Source organism: Oryctolagus cuniculus, chromosome 18 (genome assembly GCF_051225735.1).
Source record: "Oryctolagus cuniculus isolate XC-2025 breed Fujian yellow rabbit chromosome 18, ASM5122573v1, whole genome shotgun sequence".
Taxonomy (NCBI): Eukaryota; Metazoa; Chordata; class Mammalia; order Lagomorpha; family Leporidae; genus Oryctolagus; species Oryctolagus cuniculus.
Genome location: NC_142884.1, coordinates 5,053,120 through 5,068,261, shown reverse-complemented (window position 1 = coordinate 5,068,261; position 15,142 = coordinate 5,053,120). Strand labels below are relative to the sequence as shown.

The 15,142-nt window shown below is 40.8% G+C and overlaps 1 protein-coding gene across 1 annotated transcript; it reads left to right on the top strand.

Annotated features, from left to right (window-relative positions):
• The first annotated feature begins 2,539 nt into the window (after nucleotides 1-2,539).
• On the top strand, nucleotides 2,540-3,499 carry ORYCUNV1R1502 (vomeronasal 1 receptor oryCunV1R1502). Its single transcript, NM_001167191.1, is given in 1 exon segment — nucleotides 2,540-3,499. A coding segment is annotated over 1 exon segment (960 nt).
• The last annotated feature ends 11,643 nt before the right edge of the window (nucleotides 3,500-15,142 follow it).

Genomic DNA, 15,142 nt, shown 5'->3' with positions numbered 1-15,142 from the left:
TGGGCCATCCGCCACTGCACTGCCGGGCCATAGCAGAGAGCTGGCCTGGAAGAGGGGAAACCGGGACAGAATCCGGAGTCCCAATTGGGACAAGAACCTGGCGCCGCTAGGCAGAGGATTCGCCTATTGAGCCGCAGCGCCAGCTATTGCAGTAATAATTGCCAACCTGAAAAAACTTTCATAATCAGTCTCCAGTCCCAACTCTACACTCTAATTGCTGCTCCAAGTGGATAATAATTAATGTTCTGTCTGTGGGGAGGTGAGGTCATGGAATCACAAACCCATATCTCAGGATCTGACAGCCTTCCCTCTGCACTTGTACTGACTGCTGTGACCCTCTCACTGAGCGCATCGTGATGCCACTGGGAAGAAGCTGGATGAGTTCTATTTCGATTTGAGAGGCAGAGTCATGAAGCAGAGTATGTCAGAGGAAAGGAGGACCTTCCTGGGTGTCTATGTATGAACCGTGTCCTAAGTCAAGGCCTCACAGGGAGGAAGAATAATTCCTGAGGTATGAGCTAAGCTACGAAAGAATTAATTGGAATTCTAGGTAATTCCTAAAGCAATTTGGTGTAATAATCAATGGCAGTGACTGTTGGCATTTGATATAAATGATAATGAAATCTGACTTTAAAGTACTTCAGGACTGTTCCAAGAACTTTTTGGAGTACATTTGTAGTTCCAGGATCATCTGCTATTGAACCAGCTTTACAGAATCGTGGTACAAATTTTAGGATGCCTAGCGGTGTGCCTGTAATACCTCCATGTATATAAATAAAGACGGGATTAATCAACATGGATCGCATTTTCCTGTGTACTGAATGACAGTTGTTGGGAATGTGTTCTCTAACTTTGGTGTATGATACCACTAATGAAGATAGTGATTATGTTTTTACTGAAAGCATCTGTGGTCTTTGGATTATGGTTGATTATTTCCCCTCTTTAAGTTGGGGAAATGGCATTTAAAGAAAATAAATTGTATAACTATGGGTTTCACAAAGCTATGTTATGCAATATTGTTTCCCATCCCATAATTTATGGAATGGTCTGGACTAATAGTTCCTATCATAGGTGTCCTTGTATTTGTGTTTTTAGCATGAAAGCAGGTTAAACTTTCCCTCTTCCTGTGGAGGCCTTCTTCCTTTCATTGACTCCAGCCGGATGTGCGGCAGGCTTCTGGGTTCTGCATGGCTCTCAGTGCATCTCCACTGGTGAAAATCTCTCATCTTCCAGTGCTCATTGATTTTGGCCTATTTGCTGATCTGCAGATATAAATAGGGACTTGTTAACAACCAATAGCATCAAATAAAGTATTCTGTGATCCAAAATAAGATAACAAGTTATGAAAACAAAAACAAATGTGGGAGGATACTTCAGAGAAGTGAGTGGGAAGTGAAATTAAAAGGTAAGTTTATTTTAGTCCAAAACATTTTTTTAAAATTCATGCATATGAAGGATTCTTCAAAAAGATCATGGAGATGCATATTATGGAAAACACGATACATGGGTTTTGAAATCTCTGCACTATAATAAGCTTATCTTTTAATTAAAATTTTCCAAGGACTTTTTTAAAGTTCCCTCATATATCTAGGCTCTTTGGGGATCACAGCTAACCAGGTTATCACCCGTGTGGTGGTTCATGTCTTCAGTGCCAGTCCAGGCAGTTTCAAGTCCTCACCTGTTCAAGTCCCCCAGCCTGTTTATGAATTCACACAAAACACTGACCTTCTCCTTCTCTGAGTTCCCTGCTTCTTTATAATATAAGCAATAGCAGGGAGTGCCTCACATGTTTGTGGAAAGCAAAGACGGTGCCGGTGTGTGCTCTTCACTGCAGTGATTCACACACTGTAAGTCTTGTCTGCAGATTACACACTAAACTCTTGGAAATCTCTTTTTTGTTTCTTACTTAAGGAAGATAAACTTCATGCATCTCATATATCCAAATTTAGAAAAATAGTGATTCTTCCCACACTTCCTCCCTCCAGACAATACTCCTACCCTTCTTTCTCCTCCTTCTCCCATTCCTATTCTTATTTTTCACAAGATCTATTGTAAGTTAACTTTAAATTCATAAAATTAACCCTACTCTAAGTGGAGAGTTCAACAAATAGTATGAAGAAAAATCAAAAAAGCAAACAAACAAAAAAGCATTGTTCCTCAACAGTCAAGACAAGGGCTGTTCAAAATCATCACATCACAGAGTGTCAACTTCACACCTATAGATTACCTTTTAGGTACTCTATTAGTTACCACAGATCAGAGAGAACATGAGGTATTTGTTTTTGGAGGACCGGCTTATTTTCCTCAGTGCAATGGTTTCCAGTTGTATCTATTTTGTTGTGAAAGAGACGATTTCATTTTGGGGGCAGGGGCAGATCTCTTAATAAAAGAAGAAGAGCTCTCAGTATATCTCAGTGGCGGAATCACAGTTCCTGGAGAAGGTTGGGGTTCAGCTGGTGCGGTAAATGCATCTCACTCTTGGTCTTCTCATGCAGGTACCTGGTGTGAAGATACATGTCAGTCACCAGGAGCTAGCAGAATGGCTTCCTGGGAGGTGGCCACAGGAACGCTCTTCTTAGCTCAGGTCATATGTGGGATTCTGGGGAACTTCTCTCTTCTTTCCCATCATGTCTTCCTTTCCTTGACTGGATTCAAGGCAAGAAGCACAGATTTGATTCTGAGGCACCTCCTTGTAGCCAACTGCTTGAACATTCTCTCCTATGGAGTGCCACAGGCAGTGACAGCTTTAAGGGGGAAATTTCTCCCCAGTGATGCTGAGTGCAACCTTCTTTTCTATGTACGAAGAGTGTCCAGGGCCGTGTCCATTGAAAGCACCTGCTTCTTGAGTATCTTCCAGGCCATCACCATCAGCCCCAGGAACTCTAGGTGGGCAGGGCTTAAAGTCAAAGCTCCCAGGTACATAGGCCTCTCCTCCATGCTGTGCTGGATCCTGAACATGTTCATAAACACCATTTCCCCCATCTACGTGACAAGTAAGTGGATCAACACAAGCATCACAAAGAGAAAAGACTATGGGTACTGTAACGCTGTCTTCCAAGACACCTTCACAGGCTCGCTCTTCTTGGCACTACTATTGTTGCCTGATGCTGTGTCCTTGGGGCTCATGCTCCTGGCCAGCAGCTCCATGGTGTTCATCCTGCACAGACACAAGCAGCAGGTGCAGCACATTCATGGGACGCATGCTTCCCCCAGGACTTCCCCTGAATCCAGAGCTACTCGGAGCATCCTTGCTCTGGTGAGCACATTTGTATTTTTTTACGTGGTCTCCTCCACTTTCCAAGTGTATTTGGCTCTTCTTAGTAAACCCAGTCAATTGACAGTGAACATCTCTGCATTATTTGCTGGCTGTTTCCTAACTCTTAGCCCCTATCTTCTCATGAGCTGTGACTCCAGGGTATCCACGCTCTGCTTTGCCTCGATAAGGAATACAGAATCCCCCAACATTATCAGAAACATGTGCCTTGTATTTGCTTTATAATACTCACTTGTTGTACAATAGTATAGGCACAGTTATTTGGTAGCCATATTACAAGACCCTGTACTCATGCTTACACACATGTGTGTATGTATATAGGGTGTAATACACACTATTAGATTACATTTGTTATCAAGCAATCATAGTAGCATAATATGTACTTAGAAATATAAAAATATTAGTCACAATAATAAACTTTAAATCTACAGCCTCTTTTATTTGACATTTATACAGTCATTAATTAATTGGTTAAGCCACATGAAATTTATTTTTCATTTTTCTACTTTAAGCCTTATATTTTAGGTGCATATATTTATAACTGATTAAGTATAGTCAAACAATGTTTAACAGGAATAGTCAGTCTGCTTGTTTTAAAATAACACCTGATATAATTGAGATTGGATTTATCTAATTACCGTGTGCACCTCTTGACTTTTGTTCAGTATTCTTGTTCTTTCTGCCATAACTTTTTCTTTTTTTTTTTTAAACTTTTATTTAATGCATATAAATTTCCAAAGTACGACTTATGGATTACAATGGCTTCCCCCCCATACCGTCCCTCCCACCCACAACTCTCCCCTTTCCCACTCCCTCTCCCCTTCCATTCACATCAAGATTCATTTTTGATTATCTTAATATACAGAAGATCAGCTTAGTATACATTAAGTAAGGATTTCAACAGTTTGCTCTCACACAGAAACATTAAGTGAAAAATAATAGATGATTTTTTTAAAATGATGATGAAATCAGATCAGACCTATTGTCATGTTTAATCCCAGTGAGAGTCAAGTTGGGAATTGATAATTTCTTTTTTTTTTTTTACAGAAGATCAGTTTAGTATGCATTAAGTAAAGATTTCAACAGTTTGTACCCCCATAGAAACACAAAGTGAAATATATTGTTTGAGTACTCGTTATAGCATTAAATCTCAATGTACAGCACATTAAGGACAGAGATCCTACATGAGGAGTAAGTGCACAGTGACTCCTGTTGTTGACTTTACCAATTGACACTCCTGTCTATGGCATCAGTAATCTCCCTATGCTCCAGTCATGAGTTTCCAAGGCTATGGAAGCCCTCTGAGTTCTCCGACTCTTATCTTGTTTAGACAAGGTCATAGTCAAAGTGGAGGTTCTCTCCTCCCTTCAGAGAAAGGTACCTCCTTCTTTGATGACCTGTTCTTTCCACTGGGATCTCACTCACAGAGATCTTTTGCCAGAGTGTCTTGGCTTTCCATGCCTGAAATACTCTCATGAGCTTTTCAGCCAGCTCCGAATGCCTTTAGGGCTGATTCTGAGGCCAGAGTGCTATTTAGGACATCTGCCATTCTATGAGTCTGCTGAGTATCTCACTTCCCATGTTGGATCACTCTCCCCTTTATTTACTCCATCGGTTAGCGTTAGCAGGTACTAGACTTGTCTATGTGCTCCCTTTGACTCCCAGTCCCTCCACCATGACCAACTGTGAACTGAAACTGATCACCTGGAACAGTGAGATGGCATTGGTACATGCCACCTCGATGGGATTGAATTGGAATCCCTTGGTATGCTTCCAACTCCACCACTTGGGGCAAGTCAGCTTGAGCATGTCCCAAATTATACATCTCTTCCCTCTCTTATTCCCACTCTTATGTTTAACAGGGACCACATTTCAGTTAATTTTCAACACATAAGAATAACTGTGTATTAATTACAGTATTAAACCAGTCATATTAAGTAGAACAGATAAAAAAACTACTAAGAGGGATAATATATTAAGTTGTTCATTAACAGTCAGGGCTATGCTGATCAAGTCACCATTTCCCATAGTGTCCATTTCACTTCAACAGGTTTCCTTTTTGGTGTTCAGTCAGTTGTCACCGATCAGGGAGAACATATGGTATTTGTCCCTTTGGGACTGGCTTATTTCACTCAGCATGATGTGTTCCAGATTCCTCCATTTTGTTGCAAATGACTGGATTTCGTTGTTTCTTACTGCGGTATAGTATTCTAAAGAGTACATATCCCATAATTTCTTTATCCAGTCTACCGTTGATGGGCATTTAGGTTGGTTCCAGGTCTTAGCTATTGTGAATTGAGCTGCAATAAACATTAGGCTGCAGACCGCTTTTTTGTTTGCCAATTTAAATTCCTTTGGGTAAATTCCAAGGAGTGGGATGGCTGGGTCGAATGGTAGTGCTATATTCAGGTTTCTGAGGAATCTCCAGACTGACTTCCATAGTGGCTTGACCAGTTTGCATTCCCACCAACAGTGGGTTAGTGTCCCTTTTTCCCCACATCCTTGCCAGCATCTGTTGTTGGTAGATTTCTGCATGTGAGCCATTCTAACCGGGGTGAGGTGAAACCTCATTGTGGTTTTGATTTGCATTTCCCTGATTGCTAATGACCTTGAACATTTTTTCATGTGCCTGTTGGCCATTTGGATTTCCTCTTTTGAAAAATGTCTATTGAGGTCCTTGGCTCATCTCTTAAGTGGGTTGTTGGTTTTGTTTTTGTGGAGTTTCTTGATCTCTTTGTAGATTCTGGTTATTAACCCTTTATCTGTTGCATAGTTTGCAAATATTTTTTCCCATTCTGTCGGTTGTCTCTTCACTCTCCTGACTGTTTCTTTTGCAGTACAGAAACTTCTCAATTTGATGCAATCCCAATAGTTGATTTTGGCTTTGACTGCCTGTGCCTCCCGGGTCTTTTCCAGAAATTCTTTGCCTGTGCCAATATCTTGAAGGGTTTCTCCAATGTTCTCTAGTAACTTGATGGTGTCAGGTCGTAGATTTAGGTCTTTAATCCATGTTGAGTGGATTTTTGTGTAAGGTGTAAGGTAGGGGTCTTGCTTCATGATTCTGCACGTGGAAATCCAATTTTCCCAGCACCATTTATTGAATAGACTGTCCATGCTCCAGGAATTAGTTTTAGATCCTTGATCAAATATAAGTCGGCTGTAGATGTTTGGGTTGATTTCTGGTGTTTCAATTCTGTTCCATTGGTCTATCCATCTGTTTCTGTACCAGTACCATGCTGTTTTAATTACAACTGCCCTGTAGTATGTCCTGAAATCTGGTATTGTGATGCCTCCGGCTTTGTTTTTGTTGTACAAGATTGCTTTAGCTATTCGAGGTCTCTTGTGCCTCCATATGAATTTCAGCATCATTTTTTCCAGATCTGAGAAGAAGGTCTTCGGTATCTTGATTGGTATTGCATTGAATCTGTAAATTGCTTTTGGGAGAATGGACATTTTGATGATATTGATTCTTCCAATCCATGAGCATGGAAGATTTTTCCATTTCTTGGTATCCTCTTCTATTTCTTTCTTTAAGGTTTTGTAATTTTCATCGTAGAGATCTTTAACGTCTTTGGTTAAGTTTATTCCAAGGTATTTGATTGTTTTTGTAGCTATTGTGAATGGGATTGATCTTAGAAGTTCTTCCTCAGCCATGGCATTGTCTGTGTATACAAAGGCTGTTGATTTTTGTGCATTGATTTTATACCCTGCTACTTTGCCAAACTCTTCTATGAGTTCCAATAGTCTCTTAGTAGAGTTCTTTGGGTCCCCTAAATACAGATTCATGTCATCTGCAAAGAGGGATAGTTTGAGTTCTTCCTTCCCAATTTGTATCCCTTTAATTTCTTTTTCTTGCCTAATAGCTCTGGCTAGAACCTCCAGAACTATATTGAATAGCAGTGGTGAGAGTGGGCATCCCTGTCTGGTTCCAGATCTCAGTGGAAATGCTTCCAACTTTTCCCCATTCAATAGGATGTTGGCTGTGGGTTTTTCATAGATTGCTTTGATTGTATTAAGGAATGTTCCTTCCAAACCCAGTTTGCTTAGAGTTTTCATCATGAAAGGGTGTTGTATTTTATCAAATGCTTTCTCGGCATCTATTGAGATAATCATATGGTTTTTCTTCTGCAGTCTGTTAATGTGGTGAATCACATTGATTGTCTTGCGCACATTAAACCATCCCTGCATACCAGGGATAAATCCCACTTGGTCTGGGTGGATGATCTTTCTGATGTGTTGTTGCATTCTATTAGCCAGAATTTTATTGAGGATTTTTGCATCTATGTTCATCAGGGATATTGGTCTGTAATTCTCTTTCAGTGCTGCATCTTTTTCTGGCTTAGGAATTAAGGTGATGCTGGCTTCATAGAAAGAATTTGGGAGGACTCCCTCTTCTTCGATTGTTCTGAATAGTTTGAGAAGAATTGGAGTTAGTTCTTTAAACGTCTGGTAGAATTCAGCAGTGAATCCATCTGGTCCTGGGCTTTTCTTTGTTGGGAGGGCCTTTATTACTGTTTCAATTTCTGTCTCAGTTATGGGTCTGTTTAGGTTTTCGATGTCTTCCTGGTTCAATTTAGGCAGGTTGCATGTGTCCAGGAATCTATCCATTTCTGATAGGTTTCCCTGTTTGCTGGCATACAAGTCCTTGTAGTAATTTCTGATGATTCTTTTTATTTCTGTGGTGTCTGTTGTTACGTTTCCTTTTTCATCTCTGATTTTATTGATTTGGGTCTTTTCTCTTCTTTTTTTAGTTAGTTGGGCCAATGGGGTGTCAATTTTGTTTATTTTTTCAAAAAACCAGCTCCTCGTTTGGCTGATTTTTTGTAATGTTTTTCTTGATTCAATCCTGTTGATTTCTTCTCTGATTTTAATTATTTCTCTTCTCCTACTAGATTTGGGTCTGGTTTGCTGTAGGTTTTCTAGATCCTTGAGGTGAATTGAAAGCTCATCTATTTGGTGTCTTTCCAATTTCTTGATGTAGGCACCTATTCATATAAACTTTCCTCTTAACACTGCTTTTGCTGCGTCCCATAAGTTTTGGTATGTTGTGCTGTTATCCTCATTTACTTCCAGAAAGTTTTTGATTTCTCTTTTGATTTCTTCTATGACCCATTGTTCATTCAGGAGCATGTTGTTCAATCTCCATGTGTTTGCGTATGCTCTAGGGATTCCTGAGTTGCTAATTTCCAACTTCATTCCTTTATGGTCTGAGAAGCTGCATGGTATGATTCTAATTCTTTTGAATTTGCTGAGACTTGCTTTATGGCCTAGTATGTGGTCAATCCTAGAGAAGCTTCCATGTACTGCTGAGAAGAATGTAAAATCTTTAGCTGTAGGATTGAAAGTTCTGTATATATCTGTTAGATCCATTTGGGCTATAGTGTCATTTAAATCTACTGTATCCTTGTTGATCTTCTGACCGGATGATCTGTCTATTTCTGAGAGTGGAGTATTGAAGTCCCCCAGTACTACTGTATTGGGGTCTAAGTCTCCCTTTAAGTCCGTTAATAAATCTTTTAGATAAACTGGTGCCCTGTAGTTAGGTGCATATACATTGATAATTGTTATATCTTCCTGTTGAATTGATCCCTTAATCATGATATAGTGTCCCTCTTTGTCTCTCTTAACAGTTTTTGTGGTAAAGTTTATGTTGTCCGAAATTAAGATGGCTACGCCCGCTCTTTTTTCATTTCTGTTGGCATGGTATATCTTTTTCCAGCCTTTCACTTTCAGTCTGTATGGATCTTTGTTGGAAAGATGTGTTTCTTGTAAGCAGCAAATAGATGGGTTTTGTTCCTTAACCCAATCAGCCAATCGGTGTCTTTTAACTGGACAGTTCAGGCCATTCACGTTCAAAGTGACTAATGATAAGTGGTAACTTTGCCCTGCCATTTGCCAAAGATAAGTTCTAATATATGCTTTGAATTCCCTGTGATCTTTTGCTGTGAGCTTTCCTTCCTTGGTTTCCTTCCTTTACCTTCTTTCATATTGATGACCGTGTTTCTGTGTTTCTGTGTGTAGCACATCTTTAAGCATCTTTTGCAGGGCTGGACGAGTGGCAACAAATTCTTTCAATTTCTGTTTGCAATGAAAAGTCTTTATTTCACCTTCATTCACAAATGATAGCTTTGCAGGATATAATATTCTGGGCTGGCAGTTGTTCTCTCTTAGTACCTGGGCTATATCTCGCCATTCCCTCCTAGCTTTTAGAGTTTCTGATGAGAAGTCAGCTGTGAGTCTGATTGGAGATCCTCTGAGAGTAATCTGACGTTTCTCTCTTGCACATTTTAGGATCTTTTCTTTCTGTTTCACTGTGGAGAGTTTAATTACAACGTGTCGTGGTGAGGATCTCTTTTGGTCGTGTTTATTAGGGGTTCTGTGAGCTTCCTGTACTAGGATTTCTCTGTCCTCCAAACCTGGGAAATTTTCTGCTAATATCTCACTAAAAAGGCCTTCTAATCCTTTCTCCCTCTCCATGCCTTCAGGAACTCCTAGAACCCGAATGTTGGGTTTTTTAATAGTATCCTGAAGATTCCCGACAATATGTTTTAGATTTCTAATTTCCTCTTCTTTTCTTTGGTCTGACTGTATCCTTTCCTGTTCTCTGTCTTCTAAGTCCGATATTCTCTCTTCTGCTTCACCCATTCTGTTTGTAAGGCTCTCTATTGTGTTTTTCATTTGATCTATTGAATTCTTCACTTCAGTCACTATCACAGTTTCCTGTTGTACTAGTTGTTTCGTTTCATTTTGATTCCTCCTTAATATTTCATTTTCACGAGAGAGATTTTCTATCTTGTCCATTAAGGATTTGTGTAGTTCAAGAATTTGTTTTTGAGAACTTCTTAATGTTCTTATCAATTTTTTGAGATCTGCTTCTTGCATTTCTTCTATGTCATCATCTTCATAATCTTGAATTGGGGTGTCTTTTTCATTTGAGGGCGTCATAGTGACTTCCTTGTTTTTATTACCTCGGTTTTTGCGTTTGTTATTTGGCATATTGCAGATATTTGTTTTCTTCACTGTGGTGCTTTTTCTTGTTATACTATGACTCTAGATTAAGTGGACTATCTGTTTTTGATGGAGCCTTAGGGCTTGAGATGGGTGTGGCCTGAGAGCTCTGTTTGGTGTGCCAAAGGTGACACTCCCAGGTTAGGCGTCGTAAATCTCTCTCTCTCTCTCTTTTTTTTTTTTGGATTCAAAAGGGAAGTAATTCCGCACAGCTGAACGAAGTTGGAGGTAGTTAGCAGGCAAATGATATACCCACAGGAGCCAGAGATCAGAAGCTCTTTCCCAAGATCCCCACAGGGAATCTGTTCGGCCCTCAGAGTGGGCTCAAATTCTCCTTCAGCCTCCCACTGGGTTGCCAAAGTTACGGAATTGTAGCGTCTCTGGAGAGTGCTCACGTGAATTCCGTGAGTTCTCTCCCCCACCGTCTCTTTTTTCACAGTCTCAGTTCAGTAGCACCACAAATTTACTAGGTCCTAATCTCCTGTTAATTCGCCCCGCCCAGAGTCAGGTTTTTCTGCTAGGCTCAGGGCCGGTGCAGACCTGAGGTCGCTCTGCTTATGACGTATGTCCAAGATGGCGCCTGCTCTTTGTCTTGCTCGCCCTTGAGAGGTGAGCGGAGAGAGAGAAACCCGTGTCCGTACTAGTCACCTTTTTTTTTTTCTCTCTCTCTCTCTCTTCCAGTTAGCCTTGTGAACTCTCCCCCCCGGGGGTCGTTCCCTCTAGTCTCCTCTCTCCGCTTGCCTGCCGGTGTCTCGGGCTACTGAGGTTCAGCTCACCTCGCGTTCCAGCGCTGGTGTGTTGAGTCTGCCGCTGATGTCCCGAACTGTGGGCTCCCACACTCTCCACGCAGGTCCGCTGTGAGTCTCGCGTTCCGGAAGAGTTTCTTCTGCTGTTTCCTCCCCTACTCTTCCTTGATCCTGCAGTATCTCCACTTTTATTAAACTATCTCTCCCCAGACTATCAGTGTGCTCCCTTCCTATTCCACCATCTTGCCGGAAATATAACTTTTTCTTTTTTAAAGATTTATTTACGTATTTGAAAGGCAGAGTTACAGAGAGAGAGAGAGAGAGAGAGAGAGATCTTCCATGCACTCCCAATGGCTGCAACAGCTAGGGCTGGACCAGTCCATAGCCAGGAGGTTGGAACTCCATCCGGGTCTCCCATGTGGGTGAAGGGGCCCAAGCATTTGGACCATCTTCTGCTGCTTTCCCAAGCACCTTACTCAGGAACTGGATAGAAAGTGCAGCAGCTGGGATTCAAACCAGTGCTCACATGGGATTTCAGCATTGAAGGTGGTGGCATAACCCTGCTGAGCCACAATGCTGGCCCTCACATAGGGCCTTGATTGGAAGTTAAAATGGACAGTTTGGGGCCAGCGCTGTGGCATAGCAGAGAAAGCTGCCTGCTGCAGTGCTGGCATCCCATATGGGCACCGGATCAAGTCCTGGCTGCTCCACTTCCAATCCAGCTCTCTGCTATGGCCTGGGAAAGCAGAGGAAGATGGCTCAAGTTCTTGGGTCCCTGCCACCCACATGGGAATACCCGGAGGAATCTCCTGGCTCCTGGCTTCAAATTGGTGCAGCTCCAGCCATTGTAGCCATCTGGGGAGTGAACAAGTGAATGAAGACCTCTCTCTCTCTCTCTCTCTCTCTCTCTCTCTGCATCTCCTTCTCTGTGTAATTCTGAGGTTCAAATAAATAAATAAATCTTTTTAAAAATGAATAAAAAAAACAAAATGGTCAGTTTTCTCTCTGAACTAATGATATTATGAACTTATGATATTATGTTTATTCCTCATTATGCTTCTGACTGTTGGAAATTTGAACATATAGGCATCCTTCTATTTTGTTAACTGTTTGTATTTTATTATTGTCACCACAGTTTTACTTATATTTCAGGATGGCTCCTAAAAGCAATTATCACTATTTACATGTAATAGTAATTTTAATAACTTACTCTATAGAATAAAACAAGCACCATCTTCATAACATAGTGTTTTAAAAAATTAGGAATGGATATGCTATATACCTTTTATAATTAAAGAAAAAGGTTTCAAGATGGCTTTGTGACATAGCAGATAGAGCTGCCAACTGCAACATCAGCATTCCATATGGGTGCCAGTTCAGCTCCCAACTGCTCCACTTCTGATCCACACCCTGCTAATGGCCTCAGAAAAGCAGTGTAAAATTGCCCAAGGATTTGGCTTTTAGCTTTGGCCTGGCCCAGCCCTGATTGTTGTGGCCATCGGGGGAGTAAACCAGAGGATGGAAGTTAAGTAATTTTCCAAAGAATGTTGGTATGCATCACCATGGAGCGCCATGTGATATCTGAATTGCATAGAAAGGGGGCTGCATCTCAACATGATGCAGAATACTCCATCTGGAGAGCAAACTGGCATTGGGCAAGGGATAATTGATGAGAATACTTAATTAGCTTTATTCTGGTATCTTACAAATAAATGTGCTGTGAATTATCTATGGTGTTTCAATATTGCAATATATCCAAAAAAGGATTGGTGATGATTATTTCTGGTGATGTTTTCATGTAAGGAAGAAGGAACATGAAAGGAGGACTTCAGATGTAAAGTACGTTGGCCAAGTGCTGCACCCACGTAGGAGTCCAGGGAGAAGCTCCTGGCCTCCTGGCTTTGGCCTGGCCCAGCCCTAGCCATTGCAGCCATTTAGGGAATGAACCAGCAGATGGAAGATTCCCTTTCTCTCTCTCTCTCTCTCTCTCTCTCTCTCTCTCTCTCTCTCCCTCTCCCTCTCCCTCTCCCTCTCCCTCTCCCTCTCCCTCTCCCTCTCCCTCTCTCTGTTTCTCACTGTAACTCTGCCTTTCCAATAAATAAATAAATCCTTTTTTTTAAAAAAAGGCTCTTCAAAGCATATAAAATAAGGAAATCATTATTTGAAAAGCATACCAACAGACCCTGGGGACATGATAGGAGCCGTGTTTATCTCCATCCCTGAGTGTTGGATACCAAAGAACAACCTCTCCTACCAGACACACCAGGGTGTCTCTGTACCTGGCAGCTCCTGGAATGCAGAAAAGGCCCCTGTCCCCTCAGATCTTCCCATATAGAGATCCAGGGAATTGTGCTCCTCGGGAACCTGCCCCAGTCCTGATGCCCTCCATTCTCAGAAATGCTCACATATTCTGCTACAGTAGTGAGGATGTGTGCTGAGCTTTGGCTCCATACAGCACTGGGTACTTTCCCATTGACCAGAACCTGGATTTGGCCTTCAAAATGGTCTCAACATCCTTTATTTTCCTAGAAATTAATTTAATGACAACACAACATATGAAAACCTATGGGATACAGCAAGAGCAGTGTTTAAGTTTAGAGTAATTAGCACCTACATCAAGAAATTGAAAAGGCATCAAATCTAACAATGCATCTCAAAGACCTAGAAAAATAAGAACAAACCATACCCTAATTAGTAGAAAAAAGAAATAATTAAACCAAGAGAAGAAACATAATTGAAACAAAAATTAATAAAATGAAGAGCTGGATTTTTGAAAAAATAAAGTAACTAGGAACAAAAAAAGGAGAATACTTAAGTATTTTCAGAGAAGTATTTTTCATCTTTCATTTTGTTTATTTTAAATTTTAAATTGAGACACAAAGAGAGCACGCTCCCTTCCATTGCTTCACTACACTACTGAAATCCCCACAATAGCCAGGAGGCCAAAAGTAGGAACTCAATCCAGGTCTCCCACATGAGTGGCAGGAACTTGACAACTGGCCTGCTGTCTCCCAGGGAGATAGGAAGCTGGAGTTGGGAGCTGGGAGCTGGGAGTCAAACCCAGGCACTCTAATGTGGGAACCTAATTTTCTAAGTGCAATGCCAAACACTCCTATTTAATTTAGAGTAACATATGCCTAGGGATGATAAAGAGTAGCCTAGGAAATGGAGCACTCCACATTTAACATGCAACTATTAAATCACTTACTGTCCCCATCACCTTTCTGAGAAATGGTGGTAGTAACGGATGTCTTAGCTAGCTTGGGCAAAGCAATATAAGAGATCACCTTCAAAACAAAAAGCTAAATTTATATAATTACTATGCTGATTTTGGGGACAGATTATGTGTGACTTGTGTATTTCTAAAGCAGAGAGTCAGATTAGTTAGCCCAATTAATAATTACTCAAATGGGGAGACAATTATCTGGGTACTCTATTGTTAAGAGTACAGATGGACAGTCTAGATGTGATGTAGCCATTAGGACACTCCTGGAAAGATGCTTTCTTTTGCTAAAGAGCTGAGAAGGTTTGCATGTTATTTACTTACCTACTCCCAAGTTCTCATATTTGCTGTTTGTTTACCACCAGAGGTGGTAGTATCTGAATATTACCCTTTTTCTATAGTAACTAGGAAAATGATACAGGAGTAAGCTTGTGCTTTGTGTGTATGAATATCTATTTATTTGTACATGTATTTAACCCAGCCCCTAAAACTGTTATGGTTGACTAATTTAGAGACAGTAAGTATGCCATACATATTAACCACTTGAAAATAACATTTGGCACCCTAACTAAGCAGTGGTTGAGACAGTGTTGCAGCTCACAAGCCCTCCCTGCATGGCCACCTCTGTTCCCATTACTTAAGTAGAAATCTGCATATGGTTTCACTTCTTAAGAATACCATGTGCTATGCTGATCAAAAAAGGTTCACATTTCCTTGTTTTTCCTCTTCTCATTTCTAACCTAGCGTGATGAAAAATCAGTGATTTCTTTTTGCCTATATTAAAGATGACAAGTGTTTGATTCTACCAGGATTAATTTGCAACTAAAAGGAAACATTTCTTGGAACCTTTCATTGTTACAGTTTAAACTTTCTTTTAAAACATAACTTTCT